The sequence below is a fragment of the Schistocerca serialis genome, chromosome 4, assembly GCF_023864345.2.
Source record: "Schistocerca serialis cubense isolate TAMUIC-IGC-003099 chromosome 4, iqSchSeri2.2, whole genome shotgun sequence".
Lineage (NCBI taxonomy): Eukaryota > Metazoa > Arthropoda > Insecta > Orthoptera > Acrididae > Schistocerca > Schistocerca serialis.
Window position 1 is genome coordinate 251626105 of NC_064641.1, and position 24544 is coordinate 251650648.

The 24544-nt window shown below is 38.8% G+C and overlaps 1 protein-coding gene across 1 annotated transcript in view; it reads left to right on the forward strand.

Moving 5' to 3' along the window:
- The window catches only part of LOC126473843 (drebrin-like protein B), a 211286-nt gene that overhangs the window by 111579 nt on the left and 75163 nt on the right, over nt 1–24544 (forward strand). The window contains exon 7 of the mRNA XM_050101173.1: nt 18224–18443. Coding sequence (XP_049957130.1) covers nt 18224–18443 — 220 coding nt within the window. The remainder of the gene's footprint in view (nt 1–18223; nt 18444–24544) is intronic.

Consider the following 24544-nt stretch of genomic DNA (forward strand, 5'->3'; position numbering starts at 1 on the left):
ATCTTTTTTTGAAAAAAAGTCAACAGAAGAGCCCCACAAAATACTTAAGAATGTACAGAAACTGAAGGTTAGCTTATTTCATCAAAACGTTAAGAGGACTGAGTAATAGGGTAGAAGAGTTTCTTGTCTGACTGGAAAATTTAGAGATCTCTGATCTTTGTGAGCACCACATAACGACTTGGATAAGTTATGTGTAACTGATTATACTCTAGCATGTACTCTTGCAGAACTAATATGGGAAAAGGAGAAATTGTTGCATATATTAAGGTAGAATGCAAGTTCAGAAACATTTTGTAGTGATCAGCACATGGAAGTGTTTGCTTGTGAATTAATACTGCAAAATAGTTCACTTTTAATTGTAACTGTATATAGATCCCCACTGGGAAATTTTGAACTGTTTATAAGGAATCTGGATTCCTTATTATGCTGTCTCTCACCAGGCAGTTAGTAGTCTGTGGTGACTTTGGTGTAGATTTTCTAAAGGATTCTTCTAGGAAAAAATGATGTGGCAAAGTTATTCAGATCCTACAATGTGATCTCAGTAATTAACTTCCTAATACAGGTGAATAAAGACAGTAGGACCATGTTGTAACACACAACATAGAAACACACTGTCATCTCTATAACAATTATATTTTCTAATGACAAGTATCAGGTTTAACAACAAATGCAAATATCAGGATGCCATGTAGTAATACAGTTACAAACAGTTCAGTAATGTAGGAAGTTGCACATGGAGCCAGAACAGAATGAGGGGTAATTTCCTATTTGCATGTGTGGGGCTGTTGGCGTTGAATGCGACTACGTATTTGTCATGTGCTGTCGCTCAGCCACCATGTCTTGACCTACTGGCCGACATTGGAGACATCAGAGCCAGTGTCTGATGCCTAAGTGGTAGTCCATTGGATTACCATACCCTTTCATCCATGGGGGAACACCGAGCTGCATCTCGACGCAGCAACCCATGTCTGGCCAGGCATCTCAGCAGTGTCCCGAACCAGGCCAACGTCATCGGAGGTGTCAGGTGGTCTCTCTGGCTTCACCATCTCCTGGTCATCTCAAAGAGGAGTGTAGAGCCAGAAAGGGTCTACCTGACAGCTCAATCAGCATCTCTATGTCTCTGCTGCAGGGAGCATAGTCGATGCCATGTACACATCGAGTCCCAGCACAAAAGGGAAGAGTAGTGGTTGGGGTAGTGCTGGTACCACAGCCCGGTCGTGTACTGACTTCCGGTCCATTCCAGGTTGCCAACAGAGGAAGGTGAGAACGGAGTCACAGGTGGCACACTGGGTGGCGCACCTGAAAGCAGGAATGGCCCAGGAGCAGGAGGTGGAGGGAGCAGAGGATGTGACAAGGAGGGGGAACACCATCCACTAGGATGAGACAGTGGTGAAGGTGAAAATAATGGAGCCTTGATTGGTAATGCAGTCGGGCCAACCACGTTGGATGTACAATCGCACTTATTGTAAGTTGGTGTCTTTTGCCATCACTGCAGATACATGGATTGCTGTGATAGGGAAAGTGTCCACCACATGTTGAGCTTCTTCATTCAAATGGAAACACGAAGTCTTGTCTTGATCGAATCCAGGTCAGGTCTCATTGAAAGACAGAAAAGGTGGTCTGCATTGGTGTGTTATGCAGTACTGCAGAAGTGAATTTCATAACAGAACCTGCTGAGAAAAAGTGCTCTAAGCTTGAGGCAGTCGGAGTCCTCTCATGTAGCTTCACTGCCAGACTGAAGAGGGAGAGTAACGGATTATGATCTGTAGTTTGGTGAAACTTCATCCCATACAGAAATATATGGATTTTTTTGCAGCACTAAGATAACAGTAAGGACCTCCTTTTCATTTTGCAAATACTTCTTTGGCGCAACATTGAGTGTTTTTGACATGAAAGTGATCAGACAGAAGAGCCCCACAAAATACTTAAGAGTGTACAGAAACGGAAGGTAGCTTATTTCATCAACATGTTAAGAGGACTGAATAATAGGGTAGAAGAGCTGTCCATGTCTCTATGAACCAAGATGACCCACAGGCATTGGTCAGAGGCCTCTGTTGCCAACACCAACTGTTTACTGGTTGAAACATGTCAAGAAATGGGGAGCTGAGATGAAGGCCACCTTCAAAGACTTGAGACCCTGCTCACATACAGAAGGGACGCCCTTCTTCCCCAGATTGTTTAGTAGGTGCACAGTTGATGCCACGTCCAAGATGAGTTTGCCGTAATATGTGATCATCCCCAAGAAAGACTGGAACTCCTTGATATTCCTTGTGCGATGATGGCTTCGCCTAGCTTCTGTGTGGGTTCAATACCATTGCAAGAGATAACATGCCCTTGATATTCCACCAACGGATGAAAAAAAAAAAATTATTTCTTAAGGTTGCATTTGAAGCCCGCAGACTGGATGGTGTGAAAGAGACACCACAAGTTTGCTAAGTTTTTGCTATTGTGGATCTTGTCAAAACAATTTCATTGAAGGTAATTTGTGCATCCTAGGACATCCTGCAGTAGTTACTTACATGGCAGGGGCACTGACCACCCTGAAAACTAAATATTTGAACCTTTACAACTTATGCAATATGTTTATCAAGAGGACTTTCTGTGATTCTTTGTACAGAGGTAATTGTAAGAAAGCTTCATAGAGATTGAGTTTTGAAATACTACTGTATTTTAGAAATAACTTGCCCTTAAATAAAATTTTGCTCAGATGCTTCAGTTTCTTGTCTAAAGAATCTAAGATACGATATAATGGAAGGAAACATTCCACGTGGGAAAAATTATATATAAAAACAAAGATGAGGTGACTTACCGAACAAAAGCGCTGGCAGGTCGATAGACACACAAACAAACACAAACATACACACAAAATTCAAGCTTTCGCAACAAACTGTTGCCTCATCAGGAAAGAGGGAAGGAGAGGGGAAGACGAAAGGAAGTGGGTTTTAAGGGAGAGGGTAAGGAGTCATTCCAATCCCGGGAGCGGAAAGACTTACCTTAGGGGGAAAAAAGGACAGGTATACACTCGCACACACGCACATATCCATCCACACATACAGACACAAGCAGACATATTTTCATATGTCTGCTCGTGTCTGTATGTATTTTCATATGTCTGCTTGTGTCTGTATGTGTGGATGGATATGTGCGTGTGTGCGAGTGTATACCTGTCCTTTTTTCCCCCTAAGGTAAGTCTTTCCGCTCCCGGGATTGGAATGACTCCTTACCCTCTCCCTTAAAACCCACTTCCTTTCGTCTTCCCCTCTCCTTCCCTCTTTCCTGATGAGGCAACAGTTTGTTGCGAAAGCTTGAATTTTGTGTGTATGTTTGTGTTTGTTTGTGTGTCTATCGACCTGCCAGCGCTTTTGTTCGGTAAGTCACCTCATCTTTGTTTTTATATGGAATCTAAGATACGATAAGATAGTAGAACCAGAAGCATCCATTCATTTCACAACACCTATGTCCATTGACTTGGGCAGTGAGCTATTGGCTGATTATTGAGAAAGGAAAGATGAACAAGCCAGTAAATTGGTGTGGCCAATAATGAAAGTGTCCCACCAGGTGGCCACTTCTGGCTGTTTGTCACTACGTGCAAATTTCACTCACCCTGGATGCACACCCTCTTTCTGCAGTCTGTTTCCTTTGTGCAGCCCACTCTTTCACACCATTGTGTGCTGCATGAGCTCACCAGTACCAGTACCACATACTTATCGTGTGCACCTGCTACCTCTCCCTCACACATTCCTGTCCCTGCAACTATCACCTCCCTCTCCCAGTTGTTTGCTACCCTCACAAACTTCCGCTCCCCATCTCCTTTCTTCTTTTGCACACTCCACCGTATACAGTCCTTCATCACCGCTGAGCTGCATGGCTACATTGCCTGCATTAGGTAGTCAAGCAGTACAACAGCAGTGATTGTATTTGTGGAGGTGACACTGTTAGGATGACTTGGAAATGTTCAGTACCTGGTACAAAGAGTGACAGTTGATCTTGAGTATAATCAAATCTAATTTTTCCATGTCTTTTAACTACATGATCACTGGAGTCAGTCAGAACTGTCAATTATCTGAGTGTATAAATCTGAATTAATTCACAGTGTAACAAGCACTTGAGGAGGGCAAAGCTAGATTGAGATTTATTGGAAGAATCCTAAGAAAGTGTAATTCATCCACTAAGCAATTCAACCATCCTTGAGTATTGTTCTCTGGTTCAAGACCATTACCAAGTTGGATTAATGGATGATTCAAAGAAGAAATGACTGCATCATCAAAAGTTTCTTTAATCAGCTCAAGTGTCACAGAAATTGTCAAAACATTCAAATGAAGGATGCAACAGGAGAGGTCCTATGCGTTACATAGACTACTATACTTGAAATTATGATTCCATGTCCCAGTATAAATCAAGAATCATATTAATTTTCATCAATTTACATTTCTTTAAATGATTACAAGTTAAAAGTATAGAAAATAGGCATATACAGAGGAACAGTTATGATATTTCTGTCCATAAATCATTCATGAATGGAGTACAGGAGAAACCCTTTGGTATGAACTATGTGTTGGCTTAAACCATCCCTGTGAATTGCACAGGATAAGGGTGAATCATCACTGCAAATCTCTCATTTCCAGACTTCCATTGTCCACTGACATCACTGTTTACACCACCTCAACTGTCTCTTACCATAGACTACTGAAATTTGTGGCTTATCAGGAGCTGCTCAACCATTGTACTCAATTCTTTTTGACACCCTATGCTCAGTCATTGTACTAGCTGGACTGCTGGTAGCACTTTGAGGCTCTAACGATTCCTTCTTCGTATTTCATGGGATCCTTCTTCTTCTTCTTCTTCTTCGTCTTCGTCTTCACCACTTCCTGCAATGTTCAGTAGTATCTATCTGTCAGCACGTGAGGTCTGCCTGGTCTTTGTTCCTTTGCATTTCCAATTCACAGTCACATCATCAGCAGTTGACTTGAGCAACTTTATAAGTGTTTAAATGTCCCTGAAGAATTTGCTACTCACGTGACATCCAGTGACTAGTCATGTTCAAAGTTACTGAGCTCTCCTGACTGACCCATTGTGTTGTTAGCATTTTTCTGCTTCCAGCACAGTTCTCCCTGCCTCCTTCTGTACTAACATGCAGATCTCTAGAGACATATGTTAGTAGTTCTGCATTACATAGGGATGTCTATATACTTCTGATCTGATAGTATATGTATAAGAGCATAGTTCACTACTCAGCAAATGTAGGAAGCCCTGAGCTGAGGGCAGGGACATATAAAAATCCTTTAGATTTCACATAAATCCTTCATATCTAATGAACATGCAACTGTTGTAAAGTTCACATGTGAATCACTAAGAAATTAAAGCTTGAAATGTAAATGAATGTTACAAAATCCTAATTAGATTACACACAATGTAAATGCACTTACACTTGTGTAAACATTGACATAATATTGACACAATATACATAAATGACCTTGTGGATGACATCGGAAGTTCACTGAGGCTTTTTGCAGATGATGCTGTGGTGTATCGAGAGGTTGTAACAATGGACAATTGTACTGAAATGCAGGAGAATCTGCAGCGAATAGACGCATGGTGCAGGGAATGGCAATTGAATCTCAATGTAGACAAGTGTAATGTGCTGCGAATACATAGAAAGATAGATCCCTTATCATTTAGCTACAAAATAGCAGGTCAGCAACTGGAAGCAGTTAATTCCATAAATTATCTGGGAGTACGCATTAGGAGTGATTTAAAATGGAATGACCATATAAAGTTGATCGTCGGTAAAGCAGATGCCAGACTGAGATTCATTGGAAGAATCCTAAGGAAATGCAATCCGAAAACAAAGGAAGTAGGTTACAGTACGCTTGTTCGCCCACTGCTTGAATACTGCTCAACAGGGTGGGATCAGTACCAGATAGGATTGATAGAAGAGATAGAGAAGATCCAACGGAGAGCAGCGCGCTTTGTTACAGGATCATTTAATAATCGTCAAAGCGTTACGGAGATGATAGATGAACTCCAGTGGAAGACTCTGCAGGAGAGACGCTCAGTAGCTCGGTACGGGCTTTTGTTAAAGTTTCGAGAACATACCTTCACTGAAGAGTCAAGCAGTATATTGCTCCCTCCTACGTATATCTCGTGAAGAGACCGTGAGGATAAAATCAGAGAGATTAGAGCCCACACAGAAGCATACCGACAATCCTTCTTTCCACGAACAATACGAGACTGGAATAGAAGGGAGAACCGATAGAGGTACTCAGGGTACCCTCCGCCACACACCGTCAGGCGGCTTGCGGAGTATGGATGTAGATGTAGATAATACAGAAGAAATAACTAGTCTATGTATGACATCTGCAAATTACCAATCAGTTATCCTTTAAACAAAACTTCTTTATAGACATGTAACAGGATGCTTTAAATTTGTTGTTTTACTCTAACCATTTATTTTGTCAACTATTCACTAACTCATTCATTGACAAAAGCTCTAATTCTCAGCAGGAAATCACTGATCGAAGAGAAAAAAATTATTCAATACGATAATAATTTTTTGTTTCCCACACAATAAAATATTTTTTGTGTGAACCTGTTAAATAAAATATTAATAATAATAAAAAACATACAACACCAACAGTTGCAAACATTTTCCCAACAAACCCAAGCACCTCTCCAGTCGAGTGCTGAGCTGTTGTCTCACTAGCTGTCTCTGTGCCGTGATCTCATTCCCCACTGCTGCCAACCTCACACCGTCCTCTGGACATGCGTCGTAGATTGATCTCATTCTTCACCAGCCGCCAGCCACTCACAGCATGGTGTGTTTGTGCTGTGGTTACTACAGCTCAGTTGATTGCTCTCAGTTGTGTCACCATTTGTCACCACACATCCAAGAGTTATGTGTGGTCTCAGCATCGTTTCTCACCAAACATCTTGCATAGTGCACACAAATGCAATGCAGCCAGGCAAAAGTGTCACACCCTATATTTCTTTCATTCCCTATATAAATTTAACACTGTTTCTTTGACAAGTGGCCTGAGCTTTACTGCTTAAAACTAAGCACATTGTTCAGAGTTCACTATCACAGTGGTGAGCATTTATAACTTAAACCACAACAAAACTGATGTTGCTGATTTGATTGTCCAGTCTATTATTCCTACCAACAATATCTCTTGTAGTACCTTTTCTACAAATTTCTTCATTACTTTTGGATTAAATGGAACTAGTCACCACAAAGCGGAAGCAGTAACTTGTCAATAGGTGCATGCAGGCGTGTGCGCGCATTCGCGCGTGCACACACACACACACACACACACACACACACACACACACACACACACACACACACAATAGAAAGGTTTTTATGGTCTGATATTTATCCCCATTGTGGTAATTTGTCTTCTCGTCAGCTCCCCTCATTAGATTCCAAGGATTTTATTGACAATTTCTTCATTCTTATGTAATACAACTTCTTCTGGATGGGTTTGTACTCAGATATCTTCACAAATACATCTAGAACTGCTTCTTCAGTAATCTACAGATCTTCTAACCTTACTTCACACACTCTGGCAAGATAGAACAAGTGTCATCATAGTTGTCTTTCCAGTAATTAAACGTGATGATTTTTGTAGCCTCTTCATTTATTTTCATGTCTTCACTAACAAAATTCAGACCTACTCCATACTTTGACATCTATTCAGCACCTACAAACACTGACTTATGAAATTCATCAAGATTGTATTTCATCTCCTCAAGTTTCACTTTCAATAATATTTCCTTCTTGATAGGCTTATTTTGCTCCCCCGCAGCACTTATAATCTTGAATATGGTAACTGGTATTCGTGAATATCTGCAACTTTCTTTAAAAGTTTCTCTAGAAAGTTTTTGAAACCTCTGTTACTTGACTTTCTGAATGCAAAACAATGCAAGTCCCTTCTCCATGTACTTTCATTTCTCTAGTAGAAGTAATGGCATCCTTCTCAACTTTTCTTTCTTCTTCTTAGAGCAGTTCTCCTTCACCACTCAGATCTGTAACTTTCGTCACTGCAACTTGCTTCTGTTGTAGTCCCACCTCCCTGTGTTTTTAAGTTCCAGTGTTATAATTGTTTGAAAATGATTATCCTTTTTGTGAAGTTCTAAACCGGGTCCAGTTTTGAACTACCTGTTGTGTTATTAATTTATTGTCTCTGTTGGTTTGGTGTCTTTATTCATCAAATTGTTCATGCTCAACATTTGATCAGTTATCATTTTCATTTTCTCTCCAAGGTCTACACTGAACTTTGCCATCTCTATGATTGTCACATCTTTTTTCTTGAAATTATGGTTGGGTTTCCATTGCAGTTCTGGTTCTGCCTACACATCAATCTGTTCTCTCTGAGCCGATTTGGTTCTGGCCTATTGCTGTGCTTACGGTACTTACCACTGTGAATCTCTAAAAGTTCTGTCACTTGCTCTCCTTTGTTCATTCTGTACTGGTGTGAAAATTTGTCTTGTCTGATCAGCTATACTGATAATCGTTTCCACTGAAGTACCAGTTCTTATCCAATTCCTTCTCCAAAAATTCTGTTTTCCGTTGGCCTCTTCTGAATATTCTGTTGCATATCTTGACCAATACTTTGCCAAAAAGGCTGCTTTAGATTTAGCATCAATTATTCTTACTTCATCTTGTTGCATTCTCCAGTCGGATGCATATCAGTCCAAATTATTAGCACAGGAAGAGATCTTTTCATCATCAATCCATACTGGTGTCAATATACTCCTAAAACCTGTAATAAATACAGCAGGATGGACATCTCCTTTAGGTTTGAATCTGTTCAGCCGTATATTCTGTAGGAAGTATGTATCATCACTTAATGTCACTACTGTGCACATATGGCAGGCTGACATATTCAGTTGGCTTCAGATGTGCTCCTGGTGCCACTTCTCAGTTGCATTATTTGGCATTAGCATGCTTCTTTCATTCAAGGTCAGGCAACAGCTGCCTTTTGTTACCAGCTCTGTAATATGAGTCATTTTTGCTATTAAACTTTCCATGTTTTGTGGCAACTTCTTGCACCTTAAAATTAAGACTTGTGATGTTATAGTGTGTTTAAAATAAGTTACGACTTTTGACAGTTCAGTATGGGGCGAGTTGAGGGAAGTGTAGTTGCCAGCGTGTGCTGAGCGACTCGTGCGCCAGTGAAAAAGCCAGAAAGATATATTCAGAAATCCCTCGTATATCATAAACAGTCTCAGATATCAAAACAAGATTTTGGCAAATGACAGCATGCAAAGAGAAGAGCATTTTACCATATGATTAATATGTGGAACTTCCATATCTATCGTGATATTAAAGTAACTGCAGATTTTTTTCGATGAAGTAATGTAATTTTTAAGGGCCATAGATAGCAACTGAAACAAGAGTTACTGTTTGTTTTGCAACAATACAAGTGAGTAAGTTACACGTTGATGTTTATACTGAGAATGGGGTTTTTCATAAACTATTGATCTGTCTTGCCCTAAATTGCTAGTTTAATATTATACTGTTTCAGTATTCTGTGGCAATTTCTTTTTCAACTCCATTAGAATTTTAATGACACTCTGCTGAGTTCTGGAAAAAGAAGCAGATTTTGACTTGCCAACAAGAGAAGTTACGTATTACTCAAAACTCGTCACAGTCCTTCGTGAATCCCTCCCTTCAATTACTTTCTTGGTATGGTTGACAACTCAAGACTAGTCCTGTGGTGTGACATTTACAGTGGCTTCTTTTGTTAGCATTTAAACCAAACTGTGTGTAAATTTCCTGTTGTTTCTTGCCACATTACTTTTCACTTTAGGCCCACATATTCCCTGTCTGATTTAAATGAGCATGATACAGCGAAAGCGTGATTAAACTATGCCTTAAGCGCCAGCTAGTTCATCGACCTGATAGTGTGCAGTGTGTGGCTTGTAGAGCACTATAAGTTCCATTAACTCTGCCTTATATATGCTTCTTTTAACTTTATTCAATGGAAGGTTTCTTTCTACCCAGAGCGAAATATCTGCTTTATCCACAACAAAAGAGTAGTACGCGCATTGTCCATTACTGTTGTCGAATTTGGAGGAATATTTTGCAGTAGAACATTATCTTCACAGCCGGTGAACGTGTTCTTAACAATTTTTAGAGCCTTGTGTTCAGACTTGCTGCAGTGTTCTTATTAATACAACGCCAACACAAAACACTTGTTCATAATCCTTGATGGGTGCAGAACATTTCAAAAAAAGAATACCACTTTACAACGAGAGCTAACGTATGCAGATATGCATCTAATCCGCGACATCACATGGTACTGTTTATTAAAGCCGTCTCGCCATTGGTGTTACCTGGGCAATGGCGTCACGTCCCCTCCATTGAGCCAAATGTCAAAAGACACAACTAATCTTAAACGCGCTATAGTAACCTGCTCCTCTCTGATACTTTTCACAGTAACCACATGTTCATTGTGTTCCGTTTTGTTTTATTTACTTCTGCTGATAATTCAGTGTGTTCGTCGATTTTTTTATCTTTCAAATCCGCAAGATTGTACTTAACTTCATCAATGGCAAGAATTTTACTTCCTTGCATCATCTCTAGTTTAAATTTGTTAAGTACTTCCTCCTAATGCCATATAATAATTTGCCTTTCTTCTTCGAAACAGTTATCTATTTTGTCTTCAGTTCTAACAGTAAAATCTCCTTCGCATTTTCCAATCATGTGAACTGGATTAGCTGGATTTTTCTCTGCACTTTCTTTGATTCTAGCAACAAAATCTTTAGCACAATTAGCCAAACTATCCGGATTTTCTTGCCGCCATTTAACCAGATTCTGCAAAGGAATTGCAACATACTAAAAAAATATCTTGCCACTGGATTGTCCACATCTGTTTCCTGTTGCATGCGTTTTGGTAGTGATGTGGAGGCATTTTGATTCTCAATCTCTAGGGTACTGTTCATACCCAAACTGGTTTCAGTTGTACTAAACTCCCCAAAACCTGAACCTACTAACTCTTTTTTTCTTAATATCCTCAAATTTAGCTAAGGCTACATTGTCCATTGTTAGCTGTATTGTTTTGGCCATCCATATTGGATTTGTTACTACAGTACATAAAAAGGATCATAACACAGCACAGTAGATTATCACAAACAGTATTGTTCTTAATAATTGCAGTGCACTATTCACACTATTAATAGTGCTTACAAGGGAACCTCCCCATCGCACCCCACTCAGATTTAGTTATAAGTTCGCACAGTGGATAGGCCTTGAAAAACTGAACACACATCTGTCGAGAAAACAGGAAGAAGTTGTGTGGAACTATGAAAAAAATAAGCAAAATATACAAACTGAGTATCCATGTGCAAGATAGGCAACATCAAGGAGAGCGTGAGACTAGGAGCTCCATGGTCCCGTGGTCAGCGTGAGCAACTGCGGAATGAGAGGTCCTTGGTTCAAATCTTCCCTCGACTGAAAATTTTAATTTATTTATTTTCACACAGTTATGATCTGTCTGTTCATTCATTGATGTCTCTGTTCACTGTAGTAAGTTTAGTGTCTGTGTTTTGCAACCGCACATCAAAACGGTGCGATTAGTAAACGGAAGGACGTGCCTCTCCAATGGGAACCGAAAACATTTGATCTCAAGGTCATAGGTCAACCGATTCCTCCACAGGAAAACACATCTGATATGTTCTATATGCCACTGGTGACAGATAATAATTTTCTGAAAATAAAAAATTAAATACTTCACTCAAGGGAAGACTAGAACCCAGGACCTCTCATTCCACAGCTGCTCACTCTAGCCACAGGACCACGGCGTTCCTCAACTCATACTTTCCTTGATGTTGCCTATCTTGCACATGGACTATTCAGTTTGTATATTTTGCTTTTTTTTTCATAGTTCCACACAACTTCTTCCTGTTTTCTCGATAGATCTGTGTTCAGTTTTTCAAGGCCTAACCACTGTGCCAACTTATAACTAAATCTGAGGGGGGTGCGATGGGGAGTTTCCCTTGTTAGCAGCAGTGTGTGCCATGTAGTGTTACTCCATTTGCACAGTTATATGCGACACTTACTTTTGTCCGCCTGAGGCTGTTATCTGGCCACTGCTACATAATGCTGCAGATATGATGCATCACTACACAATGGTTCTGCAACTCTTCTTTCCTGTGTCATCCAGATGTGGTGAAAAACGCTTCCCACATATACACAGATACCGTTTGCATCTATTTTCTTAATCAAGTTTTGTGGTGCATCATCTTTATTCAGTGTCCATGATTATTTCTGTACTGAAAATTGTTGTATTTTCATATAGTATTTCATGCAATATTCATTACTATAGTTCAATTCTTTTATCTTGGCGGCTCGCGCATGCCCACCCAGACGCGGGAGATTGCTGCGTTGCCAGTTTCACACGATGCACGCGCCAATAGAAGCAGCGCCATAGTACAGCATAGTTCGCAAGCTTACGTGTAGGGGGGAGCGCGCAGTTCATGAAGTAAAGCCACCACGGGCACATTAACCCTTTCGCTGCTACAAAGACGTGCTCCCTGCATTCCGCGCTGTGCGCGATTTTGTCACTGCACTGCTCGCCTGTGCAGACACATCGTGTTCCGACTGCTTTGAGACTCTTATCAATCGATTCCACAAAAACTATTTGGCCCAAAAATTAGATTTTTACACGTCTTCTTGACTGATACCTTCCCCCCATAAATGACTTAACTTTGTTTCGATGTTCAACGCAGTCATTATGCAGCATTAAATATAGTAAACCACTGCACGAAATTTTGAAGAGTTTGCAGAGGTAAAAGTCCATAGAGTATATTTTCCGTATGGTCGATTTTAGTTGCCACAATGTTGAGAATGGAATGTGGACAAGATACCTAAATTTCATATAAAATTTACTGTATAACAATAGCTCATTTAAGTACCACGTAGGTGTCGTATGTAATATTGAGAAATATTCCATCTTTCGCGACTGTAACAAAAGTTTTATTTACACTGAGCACGTTTGGCTTTATTTTAAAGCACTTCAATCAATCAAAAGGAAGTAGACAAAATACATTAAACAAAACTGTGGACTTACAAAAACATTAGGACTTGAATATACCGTCTATCAGTGATGCGCTCTGAGCTATGTCAAATATAATTTTTGTGTGTGGCACACACAAACATCATTTATTTGCTAAAACACTGATCTGCCAACGCAAACGTTGAATATTGTGTTACCGCAGCACAAAAATACGAAAGGTGACTTGGCAATGGAGGAGACAAAATACTGTCTACTGAAGATGCTTCAAAAGAGAGAAACGCGTCTGGTCTAAATAAGTCCCTTATTACAGTTGCAGAAGAGGAATATATTTCAGTACCATTGGTAAAACTGCGACTGTGGAACAAAAACGAGAAAGAGAACATGAGTACCATTGTATATGTGCCATACCTTTCCTTGATTGAAGTGCTTTAAAATAAAGCCACACGCGTCCGGTGTAAATAAAACTTTTATTACAGTCGCGAAAGATCGAATATTTTTCAATATTACATACGACACCTATGTCGTACTTAAATTAAATGAGATATTGTTATACAGTAAATTTTATATGAAATTTAGGTATCTTGTCCACATTTCATTCCCAACATTGTGGCAACTAAAATCGACCATACGGAAAGTATACGCTATGGACTTCTACCTCTGCAAACTCTTCAAAATTTCATGCAATGGTTTACTACATTTAATGCTGCATAATAACTGCGTTGAACATCGAAACAAAATTAAGTCATTTATGGGGGGAAGGTATCGGTCAAGAAGACGTGTAAACATCAAATTTTTGGGCCAAATAGTTTTTGTGAAATCAAATGATAAGTGTGTCAAAGCAGTGGGAACACCATGTGTCTGCACAGGCGAGCAGTGCAGTGATGACAAAATCGCGCACAGTGCGGAATGCGGGGAGCACGTGTCTGCAGTAACAAAAGGGTTAATGAAGGGACAAAGCACTAGAAATTTCAAAAAATTGCATTCAAACGAATATAATTCATAAAGTAAGGCACTTTAAATTATTTTTAAATAATGAAAATATTAAGCACCGCATAAGGTTTGAACTCATAACCTTTCACATAGCAGCCCAACACCTTAACAGTTACGCTAATGCACCTCGTCTGACTACATGACTCCATGAGGCGTCTGACTACATGACTCCATGAGGACTATAACATGTCACGCAAAATACTGACAAACACTTGGTATGACTATGAATTACTCACGCTTCGTCGAAGTACAATAGGAAATAAACAATTACCGCTGTTCTTTATTGCGAAAAAGGGGTTCGTGAGAGTGGTACAAACACCTTTCCTTGCTATCGCCTGAATTAGGAGTCTTATTGCGTGTTTCGTTTAATTATTTAATAGAATATGAAGCAATTGGTATAAAGAATGCTTTTTCCAAACGGTCTACAAAAGAATGTCTACTATCAAGACATTGCTTTTGTTCTATAACTTTATTTATGACTGAACGTTTCTAAAACTGCCCTGCAGTCGAGATGTGGCAACGTCGTTCTCTGTTCACTGGCTGACTGTGTTTTGTGACGTCAGATGCGCAGAACGAACCTAAACTCGGCCGCCAACATAAATGATGCGCACTTTAGTAAATTGTTATTACCTTTCAGTGTGGCACAGTTTTGTTCACTAAAGTTATTTTTATAAAATGTGACAGTACCTTTATTTAATGGAACTTTGATTAATGTCCTGTAATTTCTAATTTTGTCCACAATTTTTTCACCAAAGAACAGTGCCCTGGCATCATAAGCCACATGTAACAATCCCTATTTATTTTAATATGTATTTTTTGCATTGGGATGATTGAAAGGGGTGGCAGATATGTAGACAGCTACTGAATTGTACCTTAGGCCTAAACCGACCTACACATTGTCTCCTGTGCATACAAGAATCTGTATTTAACAATAGAACTGAAATGATAATAAGTCACTAAATCAAAATACAGTTTATTTATCCTTGATATTTGTATAGGGTCCCTAGTCTGGCTCACACTGTCTGAAGCACTATTCAGTCTAGTCACAACAAGAAGTTTCATCTTTTAAATTACATTCAGAAGAATTTCAAAGTCTCTGTAGCTCACTCATTAAATAATATGACTTCTTTCAGTATCCAGTAATGTCAATGGTGACTTTTGACAGTATTCATATTGTCTTGTAGCATCAATGGCTGCCACTCATTTCAATGCTTCTTTTGTAAATTCTCAAAACTTCTTCCACATTTACATAAACACTTCCTCTATTCAGGCATCTCTCAGGATCTTAATCAAACAAATATTTATTCAGTGACATAAACTTTCTCTGACACTGGGGCCGCAACCCGACAGTCACCTTCGGCCACTTGTCCAACTCTGAACTTCTCTCCTGTGTCTCCACAGACACAATCTCGATGTCCGTATATTCTTGTTGGTTACTCAATGTTTCTTCTATAGCGAGTGGTTCCCTTTCCTCATACCATTGTTTATCTACCATGCAGGATCATGCCTGAAAGCTTTCATGAATGTTCAGGCTTGAAAAGAGGTTACAAACCCTCTTGTGACACAGTAAGGAATTCAGATACAATGATGCAAGAGCTGAGGTTCATATTTGGGAGTTCTAATGATGATATTTTATTTTTTGGCGTGTCAAAGATGGAGTTAAACTTGAATGAATGTAACCTTTAATGCTCTTACTGCAACCCACCCACGTTCACCTATTCCTATTATCTGAAGAATAGAAGAGTCTTATCTTCCTTTAGGTGTCCATACACCTGACACTACCTTTTCATATTTTGCATTTTTACTTTTCCCTGACAATGGATTTTGTCTTGTTTCTAAATTGAACATACATTAGCTGTGTTGAGCAAACACATTTCAGTCATTAAAAATTTAACAGCGTTAAGATGACATGCAACAAATGTGAAATTAGCATGAAATGAATGAACCACATTCTTTGATATGTAGATGATTAGCATTTCAATGCAGCTGCAAAAGGTAAGTAGGAGTAAAGCTGTCTACATTCTGGATATTAGGAAAAATGACCCAGCAGGTCTCTCATTCAGAAATTGCTTTTGATTGTTGTTTGTGAGATGATCATGTTATGCCTTGTGTAAAAAGGATAAACAGCTACCAGCAGATGGCAGAGTTCTACAGCAGCAAGATTGAGGCTTATCATGACAGTTGTTTATCATTTTGTGAAATGATTCACATTGATCAAGATTCCATGACTCTCATGTAAATAAGGAATTGATTTGTTCAGCATGGGCTTACTCAACAGCATGCAGGATCTAAGTGGCCCTGCACAACTAGTGCCCAAGAAAACAGTCATACACTATCTGATCAAAAGTAACTGGACACCCATGTGTAGTATAGAATTGACCAGTAGATGTCACAAGAAGGGGACCCGCCAACATTAAAGGAGGCGAGGAGTGTTGTGTTGTCAGTAGAGAAGCAGTAACAGCGGAACAAGTTGGTCAAGGAAGCCCAGCGACTTCGAACGTGGATTAGTCATCGGATATCACCTAAGTAACAAATCCATCGCGGCCATTTCAGTCCTTATAAAGTTGTACAAGTCAACTATTGATGTGACTGTGAAGTGGAAACACAAAGGAAAAACCACAGCTAAACCAAGACCAGACTGGGACCATCAAGCATTGCGATGGGTGGTTGTAAAAAATGCGTGAAGGAAGTGGAAGGAATCATTCATAAGTTCCAGAGTGACCACCAGCAGTCCAGTTAGCACAATGACTGTGCGTAAGGTGTTGAAAACTGGAAAGGAGTGATTCATAGTTACGGCTCGCACTATATCCTGTGGCAATCCAGTCGTGGGTTGGTGTTTGGTGAATGACTGGAGAATGGTACTTGCCATCATGTGTAGTGCCAACAGTGAAGTATGGAGGAAGTGGTATTATGGTATGGGATGTGTTCCCATTTTTGTGCTTAAGAAAGCAGTAAATGTAGAAGGATATGAACACATTTTACAGCATTGAGTGCTGCACACAGTAGAGAAACTATTCAGAGATGATGATTTTTTGTATCAGCACGGCAATGCTTCCTGTCATAAGACAGCATGTGTGATGGACAATAACGTTTCTGAAATGAACTGGCTTGCACAGACTCTGATCTGAACTCAGTGGAATACCTTTGGGATGAGTTAGAATATCAGTTTCACACCAGAACCTGCGTCCAACTCACTGTCTTCTCTGATTTTGGCTCCACAAACAAATAGACATAGACACCTCACTGAAAGTGTGCGCAGCAGAATTTAAGCCATCATAAAGGTGAAGGTTGGACACACCCTGTATCAGTGTCCAGTAATAAATGTCTGGATATTTTTGATCATACCTCGAGTCAGCAAATGGGCTTGTTTGCAGCAGCATCCGCACTGACATTGCAGCAGTGGTTGAAGCACCTTGAACTGCCAGCAGGTCAATTGTTGTTGTACCCTCCTTTCATGTTGCAAGGGAGAGAAGTGCAGAGATAGTGGTACATCATCTTTTCAGACAATTTCTGATTATGTGTAAAGCATCCAATAGATATACCCATGTGTGGATGCTCCAAAGAGGACAAATGTTATCATATTGTATTATTCATCATCATCTGAGCCCGGCAATTAGTGTGATCATATTGGGTGTCATTGAATACACAACTTGATCACTTTTAACCAGGTTTTTTTTTTTGGGGGGGGGGGGGGGGGGGTCATGAAATTTCAGACATGTTCAGGTTGGGTGCTGAGCCCAAGATCTACTTCACATTATCTTTCATTAAGATAATGCGAGACTGCATGGTAACCGTGCTCTCCTAACTTACCCCAATGCAGAGTATGTTTGACTTTTGCACTCAGCAGAATATCCTTCAGACCTGTCTCCCAATGCAAAATTTTTGTCAAGGGTTGCTGAGAGTCTATCGTACCACCGCTTGAAAGGCAGTATGATTGATTAACTCTGTGCCAGAGTTGAAGCAGCATAGAATGACATAACAGTTGTGTCATCCAAGCTAAGTTGATGCCCACTCAGTGTACTAAATTTTGCTCACTGTATAACCCCAAACTACATACAATTTAATTGTGTATTCTTCCTACAATAGTTTATATGCGCAATAAGAAAAATTTTGTTATTTTTATTCTTCTTCTTGTTGCAATTTTGATGCTTAGTGGTGTAGTTGTACAGTTTTTTCCTTGATGTACAATTTATATTAGGTGTTCTTATTGACAGGAAGCACAGGATCTCATATCCCAACGCAAATTTGATGCCCGAGCTGTGTTTGAGAAGAATACATGTGCAGGACAGCTACACAATTTACGCCGTGCATCAGCAACGCCCCCTGACTTATCGGCAAACTCCAGTCCTCTTGGCAGGAAAGCTTCATTGCCAGTGTGGCCTCCAAAAATGGAGAATGGAATCCAAGAGGAAGTACAGTCTGTTCCAACTCCAGGTAATTTTTGAATAATAAAATAATTTTTGATTGCTTTTACAATTAATGACAAAATAGCATACCTAGACTTACAATATTCTTTTCTCTCCATCACGTGCCCAGTACATCTGACATTGAAATAGGAAATTTTCTCACGTTGTTCTGTTCTGATGCTATCAGTAAGTGACATTTATGAGTGACAAGTCATGTATCAGTTGCCTTGATACAATTTACCATAGGTTCTTCTGTGCACACATGAAGATTGAGTCTTCTGAACATATTGTTAATAATGAAAATATTACAGTCCAGTGGAGTGATAAGGTAAGGAATGAGGTGGTTCTCCACAGAATCGGTGAGGAAAGGATTACAGGGAAAACACTAACAAAAAGAAGGAACAGGATGGCAGGATACCTGTTAAGATGTTGGGGAATAACTTCCATGATACTAAAGGAAATTATAACAAAAAAAAGTGAGCTTGGAATAATACATGTAGCAAATAATTGAGAATTTAGGTTGCAAATGTGACTCTTAGATGAAAAAGTTAGCACAGGAGAGGAATTTTTGGTGAGACACATCAAACCAGTCAGAAAGCTGATAGAAATAAAAGAATAAAGAAAACTATAGTCCAGCACTGATACTGGGCTGTGACCTCAAGAGAAAAAAAAATTACTTGAGACGAAGACAGAACAATATTTTTGAAAAAAAAAAAAAAAAAATTGTTTAAAGTGGCTCCAGAAGAATGAATGTAAAGCTGATTTGCAAAGCAGAAGATGGAGAAAAAATGTGGCTAGCAAGAAATAAAGCTGTAATGAAACAAATAGGTGAAAGTATACGACACAAATGTCATTATTTCTAATGGTGTAGACATTCTATATTAATTATAGCTTTCTTGTAAAATCTTTCATCAGGTGTTCAAATGTGGTAGAGCTGTGGTGAAAAGGTTTCGTTAGTAAAAAGAAAAGTTTGCCTACCAAACATGTATTGTGTATTATAATTTTTTTATATTTATGTATGCTCCATTTGCGTATACTACTTTGGTTACTTATTGTACATTTGTTTTATGCATTTAACATTGTTTATGTTCATATTTCATGCAGCTTTGAATCAATGACTTCAGAAGTATTGGTCTTGACTGAGTTTTGCAGAACAGACTTGTCCGTATTTCATTATTTGCAGAAACAGTGTTCTCTATTCTGGCAGAAATTAGATACCAGGTTGCAAGAGATGCAAGATACCTAACAATTACTGCTAATGTAGTTGCTCTTCCAAATAGCATCACATGCAAGCAAAGCAGTTGTGTCTTTGCCTGCAGGTACTCGTACTTTATGTACTTGGGCTATGCATGAGTCAGTTTAAAAATTAATAAGAATAGCACGACGTAGTTATAGGGTCAAGCCACACACATCTACTTTCATGCCCCACAGCTAATTTGCTGCAAATAATAATCTGTAGCAGTGATCCTGCAGTCAAATAGTCTGTGCATTGGCTAGAATTGTGAGTTAATAAAATACACAGAATTACAAAATAAAAGTTAAATGAATAATTTAGTAATAAGGGTTTGTTCTAATGTTTGTTATTGGCATAATGGCAGAGAATTATGTTGAATAATGTTTATTCAAGAAAGGACATCTCGAATAAACAGGAAGTAGTCCTATGATAATTGTTTAAAATACAGACAGAAAATACCATTATCAAATGCAGTAAAGTTACTTTGAGAGCGTTATGAGAATGGTAGCAAAATCCCCAGACTAAATATTCATCAAAGATACGCAAAAACTAAGTCCATTTCATACTCATGATACACGAAATATTCACCTGCTTAAAACAGTTCAGAATTCAACATGATGATTTACAAATTCACACGCAATATGACAAGTAGAAACTCGCACTCTGTCCTCAGTTCTGTAGTACGAGTGGAAAAAGTTAGAGTCCTACTCTGCAGCACATTCTGATCTCTCAGAATATAAAGTCACCTCAAAAGTGTAGTGGCCATTTACCACCCAGAGTCCATCACTGACAAGACCAAATGTCACATGTTACCGCAAGCAGGTCTGTCTTCCACTAGATCTTAAAGTGTCCTCAAAAGTTAAAGTCTCACAGCAGCTCTTCGCCACCCAGAATTAATCACCTATGTGACCGAATCACACATTTTACTGCAGGCAGGTCTGCCTTCTTCAAGAATTCAACGTATAGTACCCAGGATCACTCCCTTGAGCTCTTCACTTGAAAAAAGTCCCAGTCTCCACTTGACTCTCATAGTGTTCTGCTACTGTCTACTAGTGAGCAGGGCCAACTCTAGCAGGATTTGGCCCAGTAACAAAAATCTGCAACAAGTAATTAATACACAAACGAAAATTCACTCAAACAGCAATACAATTAAAGACAAACAAAAGTTAACAGTGTTTCATCAGAGCATAAGAGGCCTATACTGCAAGCTGGATCAGTTCACAGCAAATATAGAAGACACAAAAGGTATAAACAGTGCCCACATTGTGTGTCTAACAGAACACCACATCACTGCTGGTATTGAAGTGGTCCCTATTCCCAACTATGTTTTGGCAATGTCTTATTGCAGGAACTATATGGACAAAGGAGGAGTAGCTGTATATGTAAAAAACAATGTCTTGTTCACGGCAATAGATGTACAAAGATTCTGCTTTGAGCTACATTTTGAAGTATGTGCTATAGAGGTGCCAGACACTGTCTCCAGATTAACAGTTGTGGCAGTTTACAGGGCACCATCTGCTAATTTTAAAGTGTTTGTTAAACAATTAGATACTCTTTTGTTGTACTTCAGTAGAAAAAATAGGGGCATGGTAGTTGTTGGGGATTTTAACATAGATTTCTTGGTTAATTCTCCCTGCAAGGTGGAGTTTGAAAATCTCATGGGCACGTACAACCTTGTTCCCGTGGTTAGCTCGCCCACCAGAACCACAACCTCTTCCAGTACTCTCATTGATAACGTTTTTGTTGATCAGAGTAAAGTCAACCATATTAATATTGAAATGACGGACAACGAGCTACTTTCAACAGCTTGGGAATTCCTCTGAGTGACACCTCACTTAGATGGAAAACAGTAAGGAAAATACGTGAGGAAGCTATTCAAACATTCAGATCATGTCTTCAGCATACTGACTGGACACCTGTTTATCTAGCAGAAACTGCTAATTCAAAATACAATTTATTCACAAATGAGATAGCAGGTACCTTTGAAAGTGTATTTCCAAAAAAGTCATACAGAGTCCAACCTGCTAGGTCTGCAAAAAAACCATGACTCACTAAGGGCATCATAGCTTCCTGCCAGAGAAAAAGACAACTCTACATAGCATCAAAGACTTCTAACAACCCTGCTCAGCTAAAACATTATAAACTCTACTGTAAAATTCTTGCCAAAGTAATTAAAAACTCTAAAAGTATGTGTAGAGCATCTGAAATTACTAATTCTGAAAATAAAATTAAAACAATCTGGAATGTGATAAAGAGAGAAACAGGTACTGTAAAGTACACCAAAGACAAAAATATTGTTTTAACTGTTGACAACTCAGAGATAACTAATAGTGAGGAAATTGTTGAAATCTTTAACCAACATTTTTTAACTGTCCCAACACAGATAGGTTGCCATAGTTCTGTAGATAAAGCTGCCTGTATAATGAAAAATAATTTTCCAGAACCTTTCAGTCAAATAAGTGTGCTTCCCATTACTGCCAATGAAATCAAAAAAATCATACAGTCTTTGAAAAATAAACATTCTGCTGGTATTGACGATATTTCAAGCAAGCTGTTGAAGGCTTGCTATAGTGAAGTGGCCAAAGTTTTGTCTCACATCTGCAACACATCCATGCAACTAGGAGTGTTTCCAGACAGAATGAAATACTCTGTTGTCAGGCCCCTGTACAAAGCAGAGGATGCTACAAATGTGTCAAACTATCGCCCTATCTCTCTATTAACAACATTTTCAAAAGTCCTAGAAAAAGCTCTGTACAACAGCTTGGTGACCTGAACATCATTAACAGTCAGCAGTTTAGTTTTCAAAAGGGAGTTTCAATAGATAACGCAATTTTCTCATTCACAAATGATGTTCTAGAGTCTATAAACAGCAAGAGGCTGCCAATTGGTGTCTTATGCGACCTATCAAAGGCGTTCGACTGTGTAGATCACCAGATACTCTTCAAGAAGGCCTGTCATTATGGAATTACAGGACGTGTAGGGAACTGGTTAAAATCGTACCTTGAAAATAGGAAGCAGAAGATTATTCTAGATGTTTCAGATAGTGTATCACAATATATAGTGGACTCTGAGTGGGGAATTGTGCAGCATGGAGTGCCACAGGGATCAGTGCTTGGGCCCCTGCTGTTCCTCATATATGTTAATGACCTGCCTTTATACATCAATAAGCAGTGTAAATTTACAATGTTCGCTGATGATACGAGCATTGTGGTGGATAATGTGTCAACTACTGACTTAGAATCCGAGGTCAATGATATCCTTAAAGAAGTTCTGGGTTGGTTTAGTATTAACTCCCTTTCAATAAACCTGAAAAAAACCAATTTTATCCAGTTCCAGACAACCCACAAAAACCCAAAAGAAATAGTTATCACACAGAATGATCAGGTGATAAAGCAAGTGTACTTATCAAAATTCCTAGGCGTATACGTGGACAGTAGGCTGAACTGGGAACATCACGTTCTACAAACACTAAAACGGCTGACGTCGGCAACATTTGCTTTACGAATTTTGTCACGCTTCAATGATATTACCATCTCAAAGTCAGCTTACTTTGGCTATTTTCATTCAGTCATGTGTTATGGCATCATCTTCTGGGGCAATACACCTGCCGCAAAGAAAATCCTCACAGCACAAAAAAGAGCAATAAGAATCATTTGTGGTGTACCCCCACGAACCTCATGTCGAAATCTTTTTAAACGACTTGAAATACTGACAGCAACATCTCAGTACATATATTCACTGATGTGCTTCATAATAAATAACCCCACTCTGTATGAAACGAATTGCCTACATCATGAACATAACACCAGAAGAAAAGAGGATTTCCACTGTGAGTTAAAGAACTTGACAGTTATTCAGAAAGGGGTAAAGTACGCTGGAACGAAAATTTTCAATTCCCTACCCAACAGCATCAAAAGTATAAGGAGTAGTACATCAGTATTTAAACATAGCTTGAAAAATTATTTACTTGAGACCTCACTTTATTCACTATTGGAATTCCTTCAGAGAAATAAGTAAAACCCAGATTGGAAAGATGTTTTTAAACTTTTTGACACTGTTTAATGTTAAACTAATGTAATAATGCCCTAATGTAAAAATTCCTGTTTTTCTGATTTCCATTTTTGGGTCACTTTTAAACCCAAAGTGGGAAGTTTTGATTACTGTTCAAGGTTAAAATAAATGCAATAATGCCCTAAATATGAAACTGCTATCTTCACATTTATGTTGACTAGTTTTTAAGCTAAAAAGTATGACTTTTGTGCACTGTTATTAATACTATAACAATGTCTTTATTCTATGTATTTTATTATGTATATTGACACGTTCCACATCTGATTGACTTGCTCACATGTACAGATCTATGGAACAAGTATATAAATAAATAAATAAAAATTTCCCATTTTGCTGAAGGCCGTCCCACCAAAAATCCATTGTTCATAAGTTGTATAAACATTATCTGATTCAACATGACCACTTCCTGGACTAAACTAATATGTTACAATAATATTTAAATAAAAAAATTATAAATATTTGGTCACACTCAGATCATTGAAAATAATTACAGAGAGGGGTTTGTTCATAAGTAAATAACCTATTATTCTTGGGCAAGGGTGCTCGTGTTAAGTGACAGCAAATTATTGTTAAATATTGCTTAGTCAATAATTTATGCCTTCTTGACAGAAGTGTCTTTTAATTCTCTTTTTAATTTTGGTGTCCTCTTAACACATGTGACTGACCACTTTTAAATTAGCATAGCTTTTTAATAGCACTTGCAGTCAACGTTTAAATAAAGTTACGTGCAAAATGGCAAGCTGTTCATTAAGTAATTACACAAGTATTTCAAGATATAAGGTATTCATGCTTCATTCATGTGGTGTGTAATTGTGGAGAAACTG